Raw genomic sequence first — 20,226 nt, 5'->3', positions numbered from 1 at the left:
GTGCATACTAATGTAATCTTTTATGTAATTATATGTATTTATCTATATATATATATTTGCGGTTATTTGCATTTTATATATAGATAGATATATATAGAATGTCATTCTAAGTGTATTATGTTACCAATATATATATATTAATAGCAAAATACAGTTAGAATGAAATTACATATGCATATATAATTAATTTTAAATTTTGTTTCAATATTTTATTTATTTATTTTATTTATTTATTATTGTAATTAGACATATTTATATATAATATAGGTGTATATATCTATTATATATATAATATATATACATATTATATATATGTAACGTCATTCTAAGTGTATTTTAATATTAATATATATACTAATATTAATATTAAAATACACTTTGTATGACGTTACATATATATAATATGTATATATATTATATATATAATATATATACATATTATATATATATATATATATATATAAATACTTTTAATTTATTTTTTAACATGTTTAATACATTTTTTTTACTCTTCCTACCAGCAGGGGGACTGTCTAATATTTTAGACAGTCCCCCTGCTGGCAGATCCATAGATCCATCGCTCAAAGAGCGATCACATGGCCCCCGGGGGCCTCATTTGCCGGAGGGGGGCTGCCTGGGCTGTCAGGCAGCCCCCCAGAAGAGGATCGCGGCGGAGGTAAGTAGCTGCGATCTTCTGGGGGCTTAAGCCGTTACGGCGTTCTATGCCGCCGCAACGGCTTTAAAGCCCTTTAAAGCCGCGACGGCATAGAACGCCGTAACGGCGTTAAGGGGTTAATGAGCTTGCAGTGCTCGGAGATGGTGTTGGAGGAGGCGGAGAGCTGAGGGTGATCAGCACATTGAATTGGTTTAGGTGCAGTGTCCTAGTTCGCCTAACCCGGCAAAGGTAATTATTGCAAATAATGAGAAACTGCAATAATTAACTGGTAGGGTTAACTCCACCTCTATTGGCTGTCTACCAGACAGCCATTAGAAAGACTTCTGTGTTGTTCGATTTTACATGATTTCCTATGTGGCAGCGTTTCTCCAACAAAATTGGGGTTCCGCTGCATTTTGCCACATCCAATATGGCCGCAGCTACCTGTTGTTCCCGGAAGGTCGGAAACAACAGAGATCACGGGAGCGCGATCTTAAGCCCTCCCTGTTGTCAGAGCCAGCCCTAGCTTCGCCCTGCCATCAGCCAGTTAACCCAGACGTCAGAGAGACCGCCCTGCCATCAGCCTGCCCGCCCTTCCGTCACTTGTGGTAGAGGAGGGATAGAGAATGGACCTGAAAGTTAAAGCTCTGTTACTGTCATTGAAATAGTTTGTTAAGGAAAGCTCTGTTAGGTAGGGATTATAGAAAGCTCTGTTGTGTAGGGACATAGAAAGCTCTGTTTGGTAGGGACATTGAAAGGCTCTGTTAAGTAGGGACATTGAAATTCTCTGTTAGGGGCATTAAAAGGCTCTAACAGGGGCATTGAAAGACTCTGTCAGGGACATTGAAAGGCTCTGTCAGGGACATTAAAGGGACACTGTAGGCACCCAGACCACTGCAAAGCTTTCTATGTCCCTAACAAACTATTTCAATGACAATGACAACAGAGCTTTACCTTTCCAGAGAACTGTCTATCAGACAGCCACTGAGGGCGCTTCCGGAATCGTAAAGGAATTTTGGTCAGTTATCTGACGCTGGACGTCTTCACGCTCTGCATGAGGATCTTCAGCGTCAAATTTGGGGAGGTCTAATGCGCGCGCAGAGGCATTGAAAGATTTTGTTAGGGGCATTGAAAGACTCTGAGGTGCAAAAAAACTGTTTACTGAAAAAAAGTTACTTGGGTTGGGCTTCTTATCCTTTTATTTTGTTAAACCTATTTAGAAATTATTTGAAATATAATTTCTAAATATAACAAGATAGAAATAGAGATAGATTATTATATATATATATAAATATACACATATCGTTATTAATCAGTTCTATACACACACAAAAAAAACATTGCTTTTGCTACAAAAATCTGCTGAGCTGTTAGGAAAACAGTGCTGTCAGGTTGTGAGATCTGTATTTTTCAAAGTGTTCAATCTTTTTGCACCAAGTCTAACTCAAAAATCCTTCTTAAGTTCAGTTCTTACTAAGAGCGTTATCAAAATCAGCATCCTTTTCAGTCAGGTTGTGAGATATGTATTTTTCAAGGTTTTTTTTTTTTTTTTTTTTACCAATAAACAACCATGAATTTGGAAAGCTGGTTAAAGCAGGGAACTCTTCAGAGAACAATTATTACTACTTCTACCTGTTCAGCACTTCTAGAAACGGAGTAAAAAGATACAACTATTTTGGGCATGTTTCCGCGATTTTTTTGTTGTATCTACTGTTCCTCAGATAGCAGAGACAAGTGACAAGTCAAAAAAAGCAACAACAAAAAAAGCACACAACGCTAGCCAATCTTCTTCTAAAACAAAGAAAAGAAAAAATTATGATAGCTACTTGTCATTTGGATTCACAGGTGCCAGAAATGAAGATTGTCCTGAAGCACAAAACGTACTTTGCAAGAAAATATTGCCAAACAGTCCATTAGCACCTGCTAAATTACGTCGTCATTTTCAGCAAAACCACGGAGAGTACAAAGATAAAGACATTGACTTTTTTAAACGAAAGCCAAAGGAGTATCAGAAGAGTAAACCATTTATGAGCAAACAATTTCAAAATGCTAATGCTTCTTACAGAGTGAGTTACCGCAAAGCACTCGCAGGAGAAGCACACACAATTGGGGAATCACTAATAAAACCACGTGCAAAATAAATAGTGTCATGTATTTTAGGTGAGAAGTTGGAGTAAAAAAAATTGAAGCTGTGCAACTTTCCAACAACACAGTTTTGTGCCGTATTGATGATCTTGCTGATGACATCCATACTGAACTAATTTCGCGACTGCATCAATGTGATGGGTACTCACTGCAATTAGACGAGTCCACAGATGTTGCAGGACTTTCAATTTTGTTGCTTTTTGTTAGATATCATTTTGACAAACAGAATGAAGAAGACTTGCTTCTGTCTGAAACGTTGAGAACTCATCCCACTGGTGAGAACATCTTTAACTGTATCCAGAAGTTCATGAACACACAGGGCCGGCGCGTCCATAAGGCGGCACAGGCGGCCGCCTTAGGGCGCACCGGCTCCGGGGGCGCAAGATTTCAGTGACCGGCAGGAGGGAAAACTCTCCCTCCTGCCGGCCACCATCTCCGCCCCCAGTGCGGCAGTGCTGCGATCAGGCGCGGCGAGGGAGCTCTAACCTCTCTGCTCTGCTCCCTCGCGCGCTGTCTAGTGATGCCGCGGGAGCCGGAATATGACGTCATATTCTGGCTCCCGCGGCATCAGCAGACAGCCCGCGAGGGAGCAGAGCAGAGAGGTTAGAGCTCCCTCGCCGCGCCTGATCGCAGCACTGCCGCACGCCGCCCAGCAGCCCCACTGGACCCCAGGGAATGATCCACACCAGCTCTCCAGGTAGGGAGGCTGGGTGGATATTATTTATTTATTAAAATAATTTGTGAATGTATGTGATGTGTCTGTGTGTGAGAGTGTGTCTGTGTGAGAGTGTGTGAGAGTGTGTGAGTGTCTGTGTGAGAGTGTGTGAGTGTGAGTGTGAGTGTGTGTGTCTGTGTGATAGTGTGTGAGTGTCTGTGTGAGAGTGTGTGAGTGTCTGTGAGTGAGTGTGTGTGTGAGTGTATGTGAGAGTGTGTGAGTGTCTGTGAGTGAGTGAGTGTGTGTGTCTGTGTGTGTGAGTGTGTGTGTCTGTGTGTGAGTGTCTGTGTGTGAGTGTGTGTGAGTGTGTGTGTGTCTGTGTGAGTGTGTGAGTGTGTGTGAGTGTCTGTCTGTGTGAGTGTCTGTCTGTGTGAGTGTGAGTGTGTGTGTGAGTGAGTGAGTGTCTGTGTGTGTCTGTGTGAGTGTGTGAGTGTGTGTGAGTGTCTGTCTGTGTGAGTGTCTGTCTGTGTGAGTGTGAGTGTGTGTGAGTGAGTGAGTGTGTGAGTGTCTGTGTGTCTGTGAGTGTGTATGTGTCTGTGAGTGAGTATGTGTCTGTGAGTGAGTATGTGTCTCTGTGTGAGTGAGTGTCTGTGTGTGTGTGTGTGTCTGTGTGTGTGAGTGAGTGTGTGAGTGAGTGTCTGTGAGTGTGTGTGTGTCTGTGAGTGACTGTGTGTGAGTGTGTGAGTGTATGTGTGTGAGTGAGTGTATGTGTGTCTGTGAGTGACTGTGAGTGTGTGCGTGAGTGAGTGTATGTGTGTCTGTGAGTGACTGTGAGTGAGTGATTGTATGAGTGTTGCATGTGAGTGTATGAGTGTGTCAGTGTATGTGTGTGTCTGTCAGTGTGTGTTTGTGAGTGTCTGTCAAATCAGTGAGAGTATCTTTGTCATTGAGTCTGTGTGTGACTATCAGTGTGTCTGTCAATGAGTGTCAATCAGTGTGTGTGTCAGATCAGTGAGTCTCTGTGTTTGTCATTGAGTGTGTGTGACTGTCAGAAGAACACAAAGGGACAGGGAAGGGAGGGGACCAATAATGGACGGGGAGAGGGGCTGGTTAATGGGCACATAGGTGAAGATGTTATTTTTGAATGGGGGGGGTGGGGGGAGCGGAAAAATACATCTTCGCCTATGTACCCAAAAATCCTTGCACCGGCCCTGTGAACACACACAGTATAAATTGGGACAAATGTGTAGATGTGTGCAGTGATGGTACTAAAGCAATGGTTGGGAAAGTGGCAGGTGCTGTGACACGAATAAGAAATAATAGCAAAAAACAGCACCAGTTCTCACTGTGTTCTTCACAGACATGCACTGGTAGCTAAAAATATTTCAATCTCTTAAAACTGTGCTAGACGAAATCGGTCCAGATTATTAGTTTTATAAAAAGTCTACCATAACAATCATGACTATTTAAAATTATATGTGAAGATATGGGTAGTCACCACTCTGCTCTACTTTTGCATTCAGAAGTCCATTGGCTATTACTAGGTAAAGTCCTTGTTAGAATGTGTGAGTTGCGTCAAGAGTTTTTGCATATTTCCGGGATTATAAATTTGGATTATCTGATCGATTAACAAACCCTTTGTGGTTATCCAAAGTAGCATATCTTGCAGACATATTCACAAAATTAAATTAGGTATGTTTATCACTATGACTCCAAGGAATAAACACTAATATTTTTAATGCAATATAAAATATTTTCACTGTCTCGTAAACTGCAGTTTTGGACCTCATATGTTGAGCAAAATAATTTGAACTCTTTGCCAATACTTAAGGATTTTCTTGAAGAATCAGAAATTAAATTTGAAGATGAAATTTGTAATGAAATTGTAGATCATCTTCGCCATTTAATCCCATCTATTAATCAGTATTTTCCATTCTTGAATGAAACAAGAATTGTCCCAGAATTGTCCCAGAATTGTCCAAGCGGGCAATCAAAGTTCGCCAGCACATTCATATGGGAAACTGGATTCTCGCTCTACTCCGCAACAAAAACAAAGTATCAAAATCGACTTGACGCAACTGCAGACATGCGAATACAATTGTCAACAATTAAACCAGATATAAAAAGAATTTGCCAGCAAAAGAGAACATTAAAGGGTTCCAAAAAAAATCCCTGCTATGGGGGAATGCCCAATGCGAGCGTGCTGTGCATGCGGCTGACATCGGTGTGGGGGAGCAGAGGCGGAGCCCACGCCAGTGCCGAGGAACATCAGCTCAGGTAAGTGTCACAAGTGTCAGGGGTTTTCCTGGTACTATAGTTTCCCTTTAAGAAAAGATTTTCAATATAAATTCATATACTTGTCCTGATTTACAGAGCACATCCTATGTCTAGGATTTCATTGTATTTCATTGTATTTTTGGTAGTCACAGATAACAAAATACAAAGAGAATAGTAAAATTTTGATGTGGAACGATTCTAGACTATGTAGAATGTATAGATATGTTTTTCTAAGTTTAATAGCCATCATATTAAACAAAACTAGTACATACAAAAGTATATACTGTATTTACTCTAATCAAATACGCCATCAAATCTAATGCGCACCTCAATGTTTGAAACCTGGAAGCTGAAAAATGATTTTGCTGGTGAATTTAATGCACATTTATACAAGAAGATAATACTATACAACATTGTGCTACAGTGAAAATGTTTATTGCCAAATACCATAGTAACAACTGATGGTATTTCAATTTTAGTGTTACATGTTAAGTCTATTCTTTCTTAAGCGCTCTTTCAGAAACTAAATTGGTCTATGTGAATTCACTGGAATGCGGAATACGATTCGCTGGCAAATTTCGCATTTTTCCCTGAATGTAATGCACAATCGAATCTAATGCACATTCAAATTTTGGAAACTTTATTTTCCACAAAAGGTGCGCATTAGATCAGTAAATAGAGTATTTATATAAAATAAGGATATTTTAACACGTTTTACCTGGCCATTTAACTGCCAGTCTCTGCTAAATATTGTACTATATTTATTTTTTTATGATTTTTAACATACACACAATATTTAATATGTATTATGTAAACCTGTTCTATTACCATACAAAAACCACCTTAATTCAGCTACATCTTCTGAGTACAATGATACCCCAATGCATGCCTTTGTCACTATCCTGTGCAGTTACAGTGCCATATAAGAGACCTGACCATTTAACTTTAATTTCATGGGGAAACATCTTGTTGACCAAGCAGAAAAAGTGTTTCAGATCATTATCTTTTATGTAATCCACTTTTTATTACACTGAGTCAGTAACTCAAATGGCGCAGTTTTCAACATTTTCAGTAAATTATTTTATCTTTATAAAAAAAATAAAAAAAAATTAGGCAAATGAATGTGACCAAATGTAGAAGAAAAGCAAATAATGGTACTTGAAAGTTGGCACTACATATACATATTTCTCAAATACAGATTAGCTGGGCTACTACGCCAAGTGTACCAGGTGGGTTCTGTCCCTGGAGCTGTGTAGCTCTAAACACATATATACAGTGTTAAGGAGTCAAGGTCTAGTGGAGCAAGTCGCGATTTTACCAACTACAAAGAATAGAATACAAATACTTTTGTTTGATTCAATAACTTCATTAAAAATGTCAGGAGTGATCTGGTTCCAAATGACAAGCCCATGTTTGTTCATATAAAAACAACAAACATATATAGTGGCACATCAACACAGTATGAGAACAGTAAGCTGCCATTACTTGTTGCAAATATTAGAGACTTGTATGAGAACTATCAATCTGCTTTGGGAGAACTACTCTTCAAACATTGCAGTATGAATATAGAAAAATAAGCAAAGCTACCTGTGAAACAAAAGAAGCACCTAAAACAAGCTTGAAAAATATCCACATTTCAATGACTACAATTAAGGAAGCATTATGACTGGTAAAAAGCCAATTCTTTATGGGAAATGCCATCAATTCAAAACCATTACACATTACTGTTGATCCCATTCACCACAGTAAGTAATTGGCAGGTTAAATTCTAATAAATCAATTAAAGTCCATCCAAAGTAAATTGATTAATTTGAGATGAAATACAATAACTGCACCAGGAATACTTTTGATATCAATGAATGTATTAACAAATCATTATTTAATCTCTTATTAACAAAAAGTGTTAAGAAACCTGTTGGGAGCAAAAGATATATATTTCTTAAAATGGTTGTGCATAACAAAAATAAACCTCTTTAGACATACTCCAATATATTCTACATATAGCTAAGTTGTCATAAAATATATATCAATCAACAATGTACTGTTTCTGTTTATTTTAGAACACATTTACGTACCGAAAAGAAAGACACAAATATACTAGTAAAATATTCATGAGACTGCATAGCAATTAATTTAATTCTACTAAAAATGTTAATATTCATTAATCTTTATTGGTAAACAGAACCAGGAATTCAGTGTCTGTTTCACATTAATCATTCAGAGAAAATTAGATGCAAATAAGTTGGTCTTTGGTAGTAAACAATATCCACTGATTTAATTTTCAGACATTCGATGACCACAGACTCTGTTCTCATGAAAGCAGGCTACTATTGCCTTGAGCATAGACATTTAATGCAAGCAGACAGCAACATTGTGTGTCAATAAGAACCATCATAGTCATTAAGGTAGCTTAATTCTGTTTGTTTATATAACAATACATTATTAGCATATGATTTTGTGGCTCTGTCTAATTTTAAGACTGCAACACAAAAACACTGTTTTTATTTACTGGAATATCACGACTCAAGACTTACTAGTGAGGTGTGAAGAAATATCTTTCTATTTCAAACAAAGAACTGGGGCATTAGCTGAGCCCAGACTCTTAGTATTTGCTGAAGAATTACAAAAGAAGGAAAGGTGGATTGTAGCATTATAAATAAATGCCGCAGGCACTAAGCGCTGTGGCATGTGTGTATGGTGGCAATGATAGTGTTACTAGAGTTAGGTTAGCAATAGGTGTTGACGAAATGTTCTGAGTCTTGTAGTTGCTGGGCAGAAGTAGTGAAAGCATTGTTGCTGTGGACAGGAGCTGAGCTGGGATTGGGTGCAGGTTGCGAGCTGCAAAAGCGCAGGAACCCAGTGAGCAATGTAATGCTGCAGAGCAAGCTAAATCCTGTCAGCCTGTCACTGAAGCGGGGTCAAATTCAGAGGAAGGATATCATGGTAAATGCCAATTTACCATGACTGACCAAAGACTGACTGCCAATTTGGTGATGTTTAATAAGATCGAGTTAATGGACAACTGTCACCTAAAAACTGTATTTTAACATAATAATAATAATAATCTCATCACGTTTTAAAAGGAAATGGATTTTTCTTTAATTAAAAAACAAACAAACATTTCTTTAGAAAACCTCATCTCTAACTATAGCACATGGCCAAATCCTTCAGCCATATAAATGCACCCTGGGTCTGAAAGTGTTTCAAAACGGACAGTCTTTTTGGTCTTTTATGCTACTGTGCAGGGAGTGAAGTAGGGAAGACCATAGAGACACTGTTGACTTTCAAACAGTCTGATGCAAGGTGTATGTATAGGGCTGAAAGATCCTGAAGTAGAAGTTCTCATTTTCTGCTCAGTTATCTGCCTCTTTGAACAGTCTTTTGTGTGTGATTAAAGCTCGATTAACAGAGTAGGAGATAATATTGTCTAAAAGTAAATACATTGTTCTTTAAGTTGGGTTAAAAAATTAAGCCTTTTCTTTCATGCAGTCTGTGTGAGCCACAGCCTAGAGAGGTGAAGATGGTGCTGCATAAAGAAAGAGATTTAACTCCTAAGTGGCAGAGAATTACTGTCACGATGAGAGAACTACTTGATAAACAACTTAAGTGGAATATAAATCCAATCAACCTGGGCTGGGCCTGATAAGAAATGCAGTGCACAAAAGCTTCACATAACATGTTAACAGCCAAAAAAATTGAATTCATAAAAAGGCACTCCAAATAGAACTGGTTCATACATCTATACCTACATTCTTCACTTTGCCATGTGACACCATCTAAACAGAGCACTATGTAAGACACCTAGAATAGAAAAGGGACAACACATTACCTGTGCTTTTCTCATATATGACAGAGGTTCCTTGATATGTTCAGCAGGTGCTACTGACTGACAAGGTCCAGGAAGCCTTCAAAGAGAAACAACATCTAAATTTCATGTACTTTCGTGTACTTTGAAGTAGAAAAAAACCAAATAAATTATAACATTTTCTACCAAATAAATGCAAAGAATACAGCATGTAACTGCAATAAGGAAGATTTACAAAATACAATTTAAAACAATAGATACATATGCTTTCACAGGGTTATATTTGGAACATGTAGAAGTGGTCCACAATCTGCTATAGACTCCCATTGCGTATGATGGTATACCCGTGCGTAATGCAAGCTCCTGGAGGATAATGCTGCTAGCAGCTGCAGACAGAGTTGAAAAGGAATATGATGACCAAGCATTAAAAGAAGGTTAGGTAAATATAACGTTAAAAAAATGTAAGTTGTGGCTTCCTGCATAAAGCTATGCATAGACTATTAAGTATCAGTCACCAGTCAACTAATCCTAGATATAATATTGTTTTTTCAGTAATAGATGTAAGCACATAGCAGCATTTTTTTCCATCAAAAAATAAGCTCCTTTTATTTATGATGACTATTGGTTTTAATAGACACAGAGGGCTTACTTACATTTATACCCTACGTGGATATATGAGATAACAGTATGAGAAAATATTTAGAAAAAGGGGACTATATATGTTGTGTGTTTATTTATTTTGCCGTTAGAGACCAAAGACAGTTTTAGGTTTTCAAAAAAGTTTTTGGAAAGTGGATGGGAACAGAAAAAAAATGGAAATACTGGAGAAGGTGTTTGTTGTTCCTGCTCCTGCATGGATAAGAAAATGCTCAAACTCACACTGCTACATTCAAAAGTTGTATAAATAAACAGGGTTATTCAAATTTAAGTCCAAAGTAGCTAAACTGGCTAATTTTGCTCTTAAATTTGAAACTCAATTTAAAATCCTGACAATTCTCAATTTAGTGAACAAATCTGGAAGTGAATTCAAAATTTGAAGTCAAAATAGCTGAACTTGAAAAATAATCCCCAAGTCAGCTATGTTTTCAGTCTGGCTGTTTTGGCCTAGAATTTCAATTCTCTTTGGGTTTCAATTACCACTTTAGTGAAAAATCCTAAAATATCGCCTACCTAATTTAAATGGTTGCTCTGTAACACTCAATAACACAGAAGCAGCACTGAATGGAGGGGCCTCTCCCATAGTTTTTTAGTTCTCTCTGTGTGCCTCTCTCATAAAAGGGGACACTACAGCATTTCCACCATATCTGCAGTGCGGACTCTACCCCACCCAGACATCTTTAGCCGTTTCTTTGGACTTCCCGGGTATATTTGATGGAGCAGATCTTCGTTCTGTACAGAGAGCCAGAGGTTTATAATTAATTTCCTAGAACCTAGAGCAGGGTTAGGCAACCTTCGGCACTCCAGGTGTTGTAAACTACATCCTCCACAGTGCTTTTACAGCCATAATTCTGGTAAAGCATCATGAGAGATGTAGTTCATAGCATCTGCAGTGCCAAAGGTTGCCTACCCCTGACCTAGAGCATATTACACACTGGTAGGCCACAACGACCATCACCTTAGACTTCACTAGCAGTCTCAGAAGAGTTCTTTCCCATTAACCCACAAAACGTGGGAGAGGGGTTTGTCTCCTTCAAGGAGGATTGGGTACATGAGAGATATACCGCTCATTAGGGGATCATCCTCACACCAGAAAAGTTATTCAGCTTATACAAAGGATCAATAAAGGTTGTGCTTATATGTGACAGAGCAGTAGTAATAACTACGTAGGCATTTCTGAACCTATCCAGTACAGAGAGGCATTTTCCAGAAATTTGCATAGCTATAAAAAAATAGAGTCTGTGTGGACAGATTTTGGTTCTACTGCATTATTCAAGTTTATATGCAGTACCAGAGTTAAATTACAGAAATTATCTCATTTGATGGATTGATTTGCTGGGCCCATGCCTCCATTGAGGGACGAGTAACGGCGTCCAAATTTAAATCACATCCCTCATGGCACCAGGGCAGGCATTACCTGTAAGGCGACCTAGGCAGCCGCCTAGGGCGCAACTTAGCAGGGGGCTCCTCATGCTGCGCCGCCTAAGCGCTCTTGCAAGCCTCAGGCGGCGCAGCATTGCTGTATGGAGGGCATAGAGCTGCATACAATACAGAGATAACCATATCGCAAACAGAGCTGAGAAAAAAATAGAGATATAATTGGTAGACAATAGATATACACATACAACAGTTATAGCGGAGTAAAATACAGATAAATAACACAGAGCTAGGCACAATAAGGATATACTAATAACTATCCCACACAGCCAGGATTGCTGTGATAGATTACTGTATATGTCCCTTTAGAATGCTTTAGCTCTCTCTGTCTATCTTCCTAGCCCTCTCCTAGTTCTCCCTTATGTGATCTAATATTCAATAGTTCTCCTGATATGATAACTTTAGCTTTATATTAAATATTGCTGCTTTTTATGAAACATGTCAACTATTTCATTATCTCTCAGCACACAGTGTGCACATGGTTAAAGCATTGAGATACTGATAGACTCAAACCATGTCACCTACCCCTGACTCAATATTTGCTCTCAGCGTACTGTATTATATTATTATTTATATAACGCCAGCAAATTCTGTAGCGCTGTACACACTGTACAAAGTGTAACATCAGTAGGATAATGATAGACTTATCTTCGCAGCTGGTAATAAAATTAATATGCAGTGGGAATATGGAGCCAAGAAGCAGCTAACAACATGGTTAAGAGAATCAACAATCATTACAGATTAAAAGTGGAAATAGTCCTCAGAGTCACAGCCCCAGTCCTGTAGTTTGAACTTTACAACTTTTCAACTAGCCAAAGCATGAGTGCCTCAGGTCTCAGTTGTAGAGTGACTGAGCACTTCAAAGAACACGGTGGGTATGTGCAGTAGGAGTTATTAAAACAATTAGTGACAGGCATCACAGTGCTCTGTTTCAGAAATGCCCCCCTGCCCTTGTCATTCCTGGCTTTATATATATTATATATTTTATATAATTCCCTTGCTTAATATATAAAACCAAGGTCTTCACCAGGGCAATCAGGGGAGAGAAAAAGTCATTACACACTTATATTTGGCAGAGACCAGGAGATGCTGCTATTGTGTTCACCCTGTGCAGGAGACGGCTTTTTGCTTCTCTCTCTCCTGTGGGCATTGTAACGCCACCCCTTGGTGCAATGAGCCAATGATGGCCCCTGAGAAGAGCCCAATAGCATGCCTCCATTTATGGGAAGCGGTCTCTGCTACCAAAATGGCAACTGAATGGAAATTTCTTCTTAAAGGTATGCTGAAACGGGACACATTTGAAACCAGCCCTATTTCTTTGACATGCCTAGGGAGGGTGGAGGTGGGGGTGCATTGCAGAACTGAAACCTATTACAGAATTAACTTTTTTTTTCTTTTTTTTTACACTTAGCACCCTCCCCTCCAGAAAGAGATGTTAGTGTTTCTAAACTACTGCAAATATCTTTTCCTCCCAAAAAATTGGTGGGGCAATGTCCCAAGTGCCCTTATGGAAAAGCGCCCACTGGTGATATGTTGCATGTAGTATTTGACTACATTGATCAGTGCTGGACTTATTGGTAGTGTTTAATATATAAAAAAAAAAATATATCAGTAACTATAGCGAAGTTTTCCTCCGCTGGTATTCCAACAGCTACTCAGGAACAAGCAGGATATTATAAGAAGCACAGCATAAATAGTAAATAAATCCACGAATCTCCCGTCACCCTTCCCAATAACTGGACGACACTCAGTATCAGGAGCAGAACTGGTTTTTTTTTTTTTTTATAATTTCTTACTTTTGTTGTGCAGGTAAGTACATTGCAAGATCAAACGCCACAACAGCGTACATGTTGTATACAGGTTAAACAGTGGCATGAGTATATGCACAATTTTTGTTTTTATGATATATAAACAATCTTATCTTAACCTATGAGTATGCATAATCAGGTTTTTGCTTTGCTACCCTGGGCCACTTGTGTTGGGGTCTGTGGCAGGTTATTGGGCAGAGTCTCTGGAATTGGGGGTCACATGTGGGCTTCCAATTTCTCCCAAAAGGAGGCAAAGATTGTGTTCAGCCGGAGTTCCGTTTCCTTCCATGCGCTGCGTAGGCCGGTGGAGTGTGGAGCATCCGCCATTTTGTAGGCCTCCCTGGAAGTAGGCTCAGGGTTCTGGGTCGAGGTAGCGATCCCACTGCTTTGTTTGGGGACCATATGGGAGTAACCTACCCCCCCCCCCCCCCAGTCCAGAGGGGAGTGGGGGGGAACGCGGGCCCAGACTCAGGGTCTCGGCATGTCGTGGCAGCTGGAAAGCAGCCGTCTCTCCTTCACCTGCCATGCTTGTAGACCTCATGGGAGTTTCGGGTGAACACTGCTCAGAATGTCGCTTGGGTGGTGTCCTTGTTGCCTTGTTGTCACCTTGTTGTCATCAGTTGCCTGGTGGCCTTTCCGTGTCGGGTAATTGCTTTTTTGTAAGCGAAATTCAGCTTTTTCTCCTTCATTCAGAAGGAGCTGCTGAGGCTAGCTTCCTCTTAGCTCTGCAGTCAGGCCACGCCCCCCAGCAGAACTGATTTCTAATGCCACACACTCTGCTTTTATGCAATTGTATAAAATGTATTTAATGCTTTGAATGAAGAGACCTTTTGTTGCATTTCTGACATATACTTACAGACTTAGTTCACGGTAAACTGCATTCTGAAGTTTCTTTTCCCAGCCTATTTAAAAAGAAATGTTTTAACATTTTATTACATCATAGCACCTGCAAGATGCATGGCATTGTGTGCATTTTAAAAACACAAACTATTAAATAGTTTTAATTATGAAAAAAATGCTACTAAGCAATTGCCTTTCTAATACAAAAACATACTGATAATTATAAACGTGGAAATGTAAGGCATGGTTTAGACCAGGGATAGGCAACCTTCGGCACTCCAGATGGAGACTGAGAACATATTACCTCTTCTATTTAACTGCTAGGTAAAAGGAAGGCAAAAATAATCCCTGTAAAGTATGCATTATAACACATTAACATCATACTGTTTTTAAGATGTACTTTTGTTTGTCTCAATCACTGCAAGTGGTAACAATTACGGCATGATACTTCATAGTAACAATCAGCATCAACTAAAATGGCATTGTCACTTTTATACAATCCTTTGCTACAGCAAAAACAGAATTTACAAAAACTCAATATTCCCAGGTCAGAACTCATAGTTAGTCTAAGCTCACGTCACTTGTGCAACTACAGAGGGAACCTATAACATTTGAATATCAGACCGATCCCATCCAAAACGGCAGTCCATTGCTAAAATGCCAGCAGGTTTCCCCTGCATAAGAAATACAGCAGGCTCAGGCGATCATTGCAGCCTGCACTGGGCAAATGGCATATGACACCATGCAAATTGGAAAGTTTGTCTGTAGCGGCATATGAGCTAAAAAATAACCGCTACGTGAAACTAACCAAAGGGTAAGTTATTAAATGTCTACCCATTTTCAGTGTTCTCATATATTCTGGTTTTGTCTTAACTACAGGTGGTGTTTTTTTGTGGGGGTTTTTATTCTCTGTATGCCCGGGAGTTCGGACACAGCCAGAGCATTTAATATAACACCCGTAGTGCCATGGCCACAGGTTTCCTTGAGGAAGTAACATTTAATCTTATTTTGGCCTCAAGTTGCTGTTTTTGGATAAACTATTCAAATGATCACAAACTTTTCAAATTATTTATCTATAGAAGTCACTATTAAAATCTATGGAAATCTCTGTCGATAAATAAATAGTTTATATATATATCTTATAGAGAAGCAATTGATTGAACCATTTCAGTGGCTCAGAGCGCATTCTGAAAACGGAGGGAGGCCAGGGTGCAAGGGAAAAGCTCATTATATCTGTCGCCAGCACACACTGACGGCAGACATAATTTTTGCACTGGATTGAGGTTAGGTAGCACAGAACAGAATTCCAGACCGCCTAAGGCATTTGTGCAACTAGCCCCAGACACAAAGGTGCAGATTTCATGCATATACAGACTCTCTGGAACCATGACCAATTCTAAAGTCAAAAGTGGTCATGGTGGTTGGAGTAACCCTTTAATAATCAAGGCCTTTGAACAGGGGTCCACAATATTTAACTTATATGTAGCATTTGCTACTGTTGCAAAAAGATGAAACTATACAGTCTGGGGATAGAGCACATTCTTAAAGGAGAATACATTAATGTAGAGAGTATTCTCAATTAAGCTGGCAAGTCAATACATAAATCATACTGAAGCTTTAATGTTTGTGCTATACTCACAGATTTAAAACATAGGCATAGATAGGTAATAATAAGGGGTATATAAATGACTGTAAAAAATGTTGTAATTAAATAATCAAACATATGGAAAACTACTTTAGGTATGTAATAGCAGTATGTAGAGTTCACCTATCGCCTATGTTCTCCAGGGTTGGTTGGATGAAGGAGTCAAAAAGCATACCACATGGTGGTCTGCTAAGCATTTTACAAAAAAAAACTCTGCATCTTTTGGTGGACCACAACATCTATGAGCTTAAGAACAATGACTGATAGAAGATTATTAGTTTTAATTGTGATTATCAGTAAATTCAAAATAATAACATATATCACTTTTCTTCTGCATGGACTCAAAATGCTTTACACATGTTAAATCTGCATCTGCACAAGGAACAGAGGTAAGAGATATTGGTCTAGGTCTGGGGTATTTCTTGTAGTTGGTTCACTAACAGCTTGAAAGCTGCTTGCTACCATAACATATGAAGAACTAAAATTCTTATATAAAAAATGTAAGATTCGTACCTGATGTCTTTAGGAACTCTTTAATATCATCTTTAAGTGTTTCAAGCTTAATATCTGGCTTGTGCAGACTTCCCTGTAAAATATATGTAAATTAACAGTAAACAAAACAAACATCTGTCTGAAAGGATTAAGGGTAGTAGTTGTCAGAGGGCAATATATTGCAAGAAGTAGGAAAATTATATATATTTACAATGACCTACAATATCTGTAGTTTCTTCACCTGACATATATAAATATCATCTTAATAAACCCCTTAGTGACCAGACCCTTTTTCAATTTTCTTACCGTTAAGGACCAGGGCCGTTTTTAAATTTCTGCGGTATTTGTGTTTAGCTGTAACTTACCCACACATATTATATACAGTTTTTCTCGCTATTAAATGGTCTTTCTAAAGAAAACATTATTTTCATCATTTCATATAATTTACTATAAAAAAATTATAAAATATGATGAAATAATTGAAAAAACAAAAACAAAAACACACTTTCTAACTTTTACCCCCCAAATCTGTCACGCATTTACAACCGCCAAAATACACCCGTGCTAAAGAGTTTCTAAATTTTGTCCTGAGTTTAGAAATACCCTATAAACATAGTGGTCGCGTGGAGGAAAAGGGGAGAGTAACCCAGAAACTGGGATGAGGTACAAACCAGTCCCACAGTGCAAAAATAGGCCTGAAGAAAACCAGGATGAATGAGTTCCATGAAGACTTATTCACTTTTAGCTGAATCCATCTTCTATGTAATGTCAGTCACCACCACAGTGGTCAAATGGTTTTACATATCAGAACATAATAATGATAATTTGTTCCCTAGTTAGTCTTAAAATACAACCACAGGGGAACAGGTTTGTCATGGAAGTGTTGGAGAGGCAATTGGAATAGCACAGAATAAAGAGCCAAAATGGAAAAGAAATCTCTAATTCCTTTATGTATTTTGATCTAAATGTGACATTCCCTAAAATACACAGTTTAGTGCACATTCACTCATCATATAAAGGCATGTGGGAAGAATAGAAAGCATTTAAGAGGGGTATGAGCCTTTATATTCTCCTGCATTTTAACAATAAGCAAAACAATGGTTTCTGGAGAGATTTTCTATATTTGGAAGGAGTCAATGGGGGTGACATATAACGCATGCACATTTTGCACCAACATAGCTATAGAGGTTTTCAATTTAGTCCCCTTTTCCTAAATCTGGATTAGTATATAGACACAAGGCAGATACTGTTTCAGAAATAAGGAAATAGAGGTTTTCAGAAATGTTTAAGCTTTATGAATGAAAACAAAATTGAAGAGCAAAGAGTGAATGTAACTGAACATGAAGGCAATGTGTACTTCCACAGGATGGCTGAATGTATTCTGTATTCAACATACAGACTCTGAAATATCCACTTATAGTAGTAAAAGTAGTATTGTTTTGAAACGATTATATAAATAAGTTATTATGAAGTTTACATATCTTTTAATTTTTTAAAGGCCAATTGTATGAAATTGCTGAAAACTAAATGATTGCAGTACTAGTAAACTGCCAGACACTTTTGGGATAACTGTGTTGAAGTGTTCCAGGACTCGGGGAGTTAGTATTCACATCATTTCTAGAATATAATCTTGGAAGAAAAAAACCATTAAAAGAGAAATAAAAATTAAAACAGAGGAAGAGGGAAAAAAAAGAAAGATGGATTATTCTGGCACATTACAGAAAAGGCAGAAAAAAAGTCACCAATGGAAAGGCAGGTAAAAGTTTATACATAAGAAAATAGTGCAAGCGCACAAAAGTAGCCAAAATTAGAAAGTAAATACAACAATTTGTGTACAAAACCTCAAAACTACGGGGGGCGGGGCCTGACCGCTGAAGCGAGTGGACGCAAGAAGCAACAGCTCCCGGGCCAAAAAACGATAAACGCAGATTTTGCCACAATAGGCACCCAGATCGGGCTTCGGGATGCTGACCACAAGCAGAGGACACCGAGCCCTACAGAAGGACACCTCAAACGATGATGCCCTGCTCGGCGCCAACATGCGGCCTACCCACACGAGAGGCGCGGGAGGGACGGCCGCTCTCCCGCCGCTTTCACACTTGGCAGAATCGCTACCGGGCCCACGTTCCCCCCCTTATGGACCGGCGGGGGTCATCCCGGTCCGCACTCCACGGGGCCACAGGACCCCACAAGCCTCCGCGACTATGCGCATCCCGCACCCAGCGCCCAAGATGGAGGCTGCCGACACCGCTTCTGGGCCTACACCCACTAAACTTCGACCCGAGCGACAGGCACACGAGGCATACCAGGAAGACCGCATAACAGCAGCCTTCAACCATTTTTGGGCACGGCTGTGGGCCACAATAACACAAGCCCGAACAGCCACAAAGGACCCTCGCCTGCCCTCCAACTTACCTATGCCTACACCGACCCTGAAGGGCACCGCCAGGCTGCCTCCCAGTGAGAAGCAGCGGAGGAGAGTGGGGACCATGCCTAGACTTCAGGGCAGCAAACCGCACACCCGTCAATGCCTGCTGGGGCCCCGACAAACCGGGGGAACCCCCACACACGACCCACCGACACACAAGCTGGTGAGATGCACTCGGAGGGCCCGGGCTCGGCTTGCGGCCTGCAGAAACGAGAGGGCCACCCAGCATATCAGGCGCCGACAGCGCATCACAGCCGCAACCGGGGCCCCACTCCCACATCAAGAAGAAAAGCGAAGACATCAATTACCGGCTCAAAATGGGGAACAGAGAAGCCGGTAAACCACCAAGGACATGACCATGCTACCCGAGGAGGAGCCCCACCGGCTCTGTTGGTCCGCGACACCGAGGCCCCATGGAACCCGCCGGCTGGAACCTTACCCCTGCCTCCTAGAGGCATCGGATGACTTCCCAAGCCTCCTTGCTGGATGGCCTATTGCCAAGCCACCACTGCACAAGTCACGTCAGAACTAACTGATCTGCCGGACGCCTGAGACTGCCATTTGCCCAAGGACATGGTTCTAAGTTTAATTTTCTTTTGTCACTTGAGCTAACAGTTTTTTTTTTCTTCTAATGTCACTCTTGTACTCTCATAGCATTCCCACGACAAAGATAATGACACTAGTACTAGATAATTGCATTTCCTATATCTGTCTGCATGTAACACTATGCATTGGCCATAGGGCCACATTGCTTGACCATAGGACAGTCTGCACTTTAATGAGGCGACCGAGGGGTGTCCTGTGGTAATCTATGTATTGCTATTATAATTACTTGAATATAGCCAGGGGGGTCAACGGTATTGATGTACGGTACCAGTTTAGTTCACTGATTTATTCACTCACCTATTATAATTTACTACCAATCTACATGCCTGCTAATACGTTGCTCTGAATCGAATATATTGTTTTATCAGCAGACTAGTAAGTTCCAGCATCTACCCCACTGCTGTAGAATATGGCGAAACACTGCCAATTGCCACACAAACTACACTACAATGCAGTAATAATCCGACAAAGTTGAGCCTGTAATTAAGCTTGTTTATATTTTTATAAAATTGTGCACACATACTAGCCACAGCCAAGTTTTTGTGAATGTCTTTAATATGCTGTTGTGGCGTTTGACAATGTTATGTACCAACCTGCACAACAAAAATAAAGAATTAAAAAAAATAAAAAAATAAAAAAAACTACTAGGGATGTGCATGGGCAAAAAATTTGGTTTGCTTCGGCAGTTCCGAAATTTGGGACATCAGCAATTCCCTAACCCTACCCCTAACCCTAAACTAACCCCAACCCTACCCGTACTAGGGTTAGGGTTAGGT

General features: G+C 39.7%; 1 protein-coding gene across 1 annotated transcript in view; it reads right to left on the bottom strand.

Moving 5' to 3' along the window:
* TBC1D19 (TBC1 domain family member 19) overlaps nt 1–20,226 on the bottom strand; it is a 161,580-nt gene that overhangs the window by 118,310 nt on the left and 23,044 nt on the right. The window contains exons 2-4 of the mRNA XM_063459906.1: nt 16,438–16,510; nt 14,296–14,341; nt 9,562–9,637 (exon numbers count right to left, since the gene is read on the bottom strand). Of these exons, the coding sequence (XP_063315976.1) occupies nt 9,562–9,637; nt 14,296–14,341; nt 16,438–16,510 (195 nt within the window). The remainder of the gene's footprint in view (nt 1–9,561; nt 9,638–14,295; nt 14,342–16,437; nt 16,511–20,226) is intronic.

This window comes from Pelobates fuscus, chromosome 6 (genome assembly GCF_036172605.1).
Source record: "Pelobates fuscus isolate aPelFus1 chromosome 6, aPelFus1.pri, whole genome shotgun sequence".
Lineage (NCBI taxonomy): Eukaryota > Metazoa > Chordata > Amphibia > Anura > Pelobatidae > Pelobates > Pelobates fuscus.
Note: the sequence above shows the minus strand (reverse complement) of the source record. Positions and strands in the feature narration are given on the sequence as shown.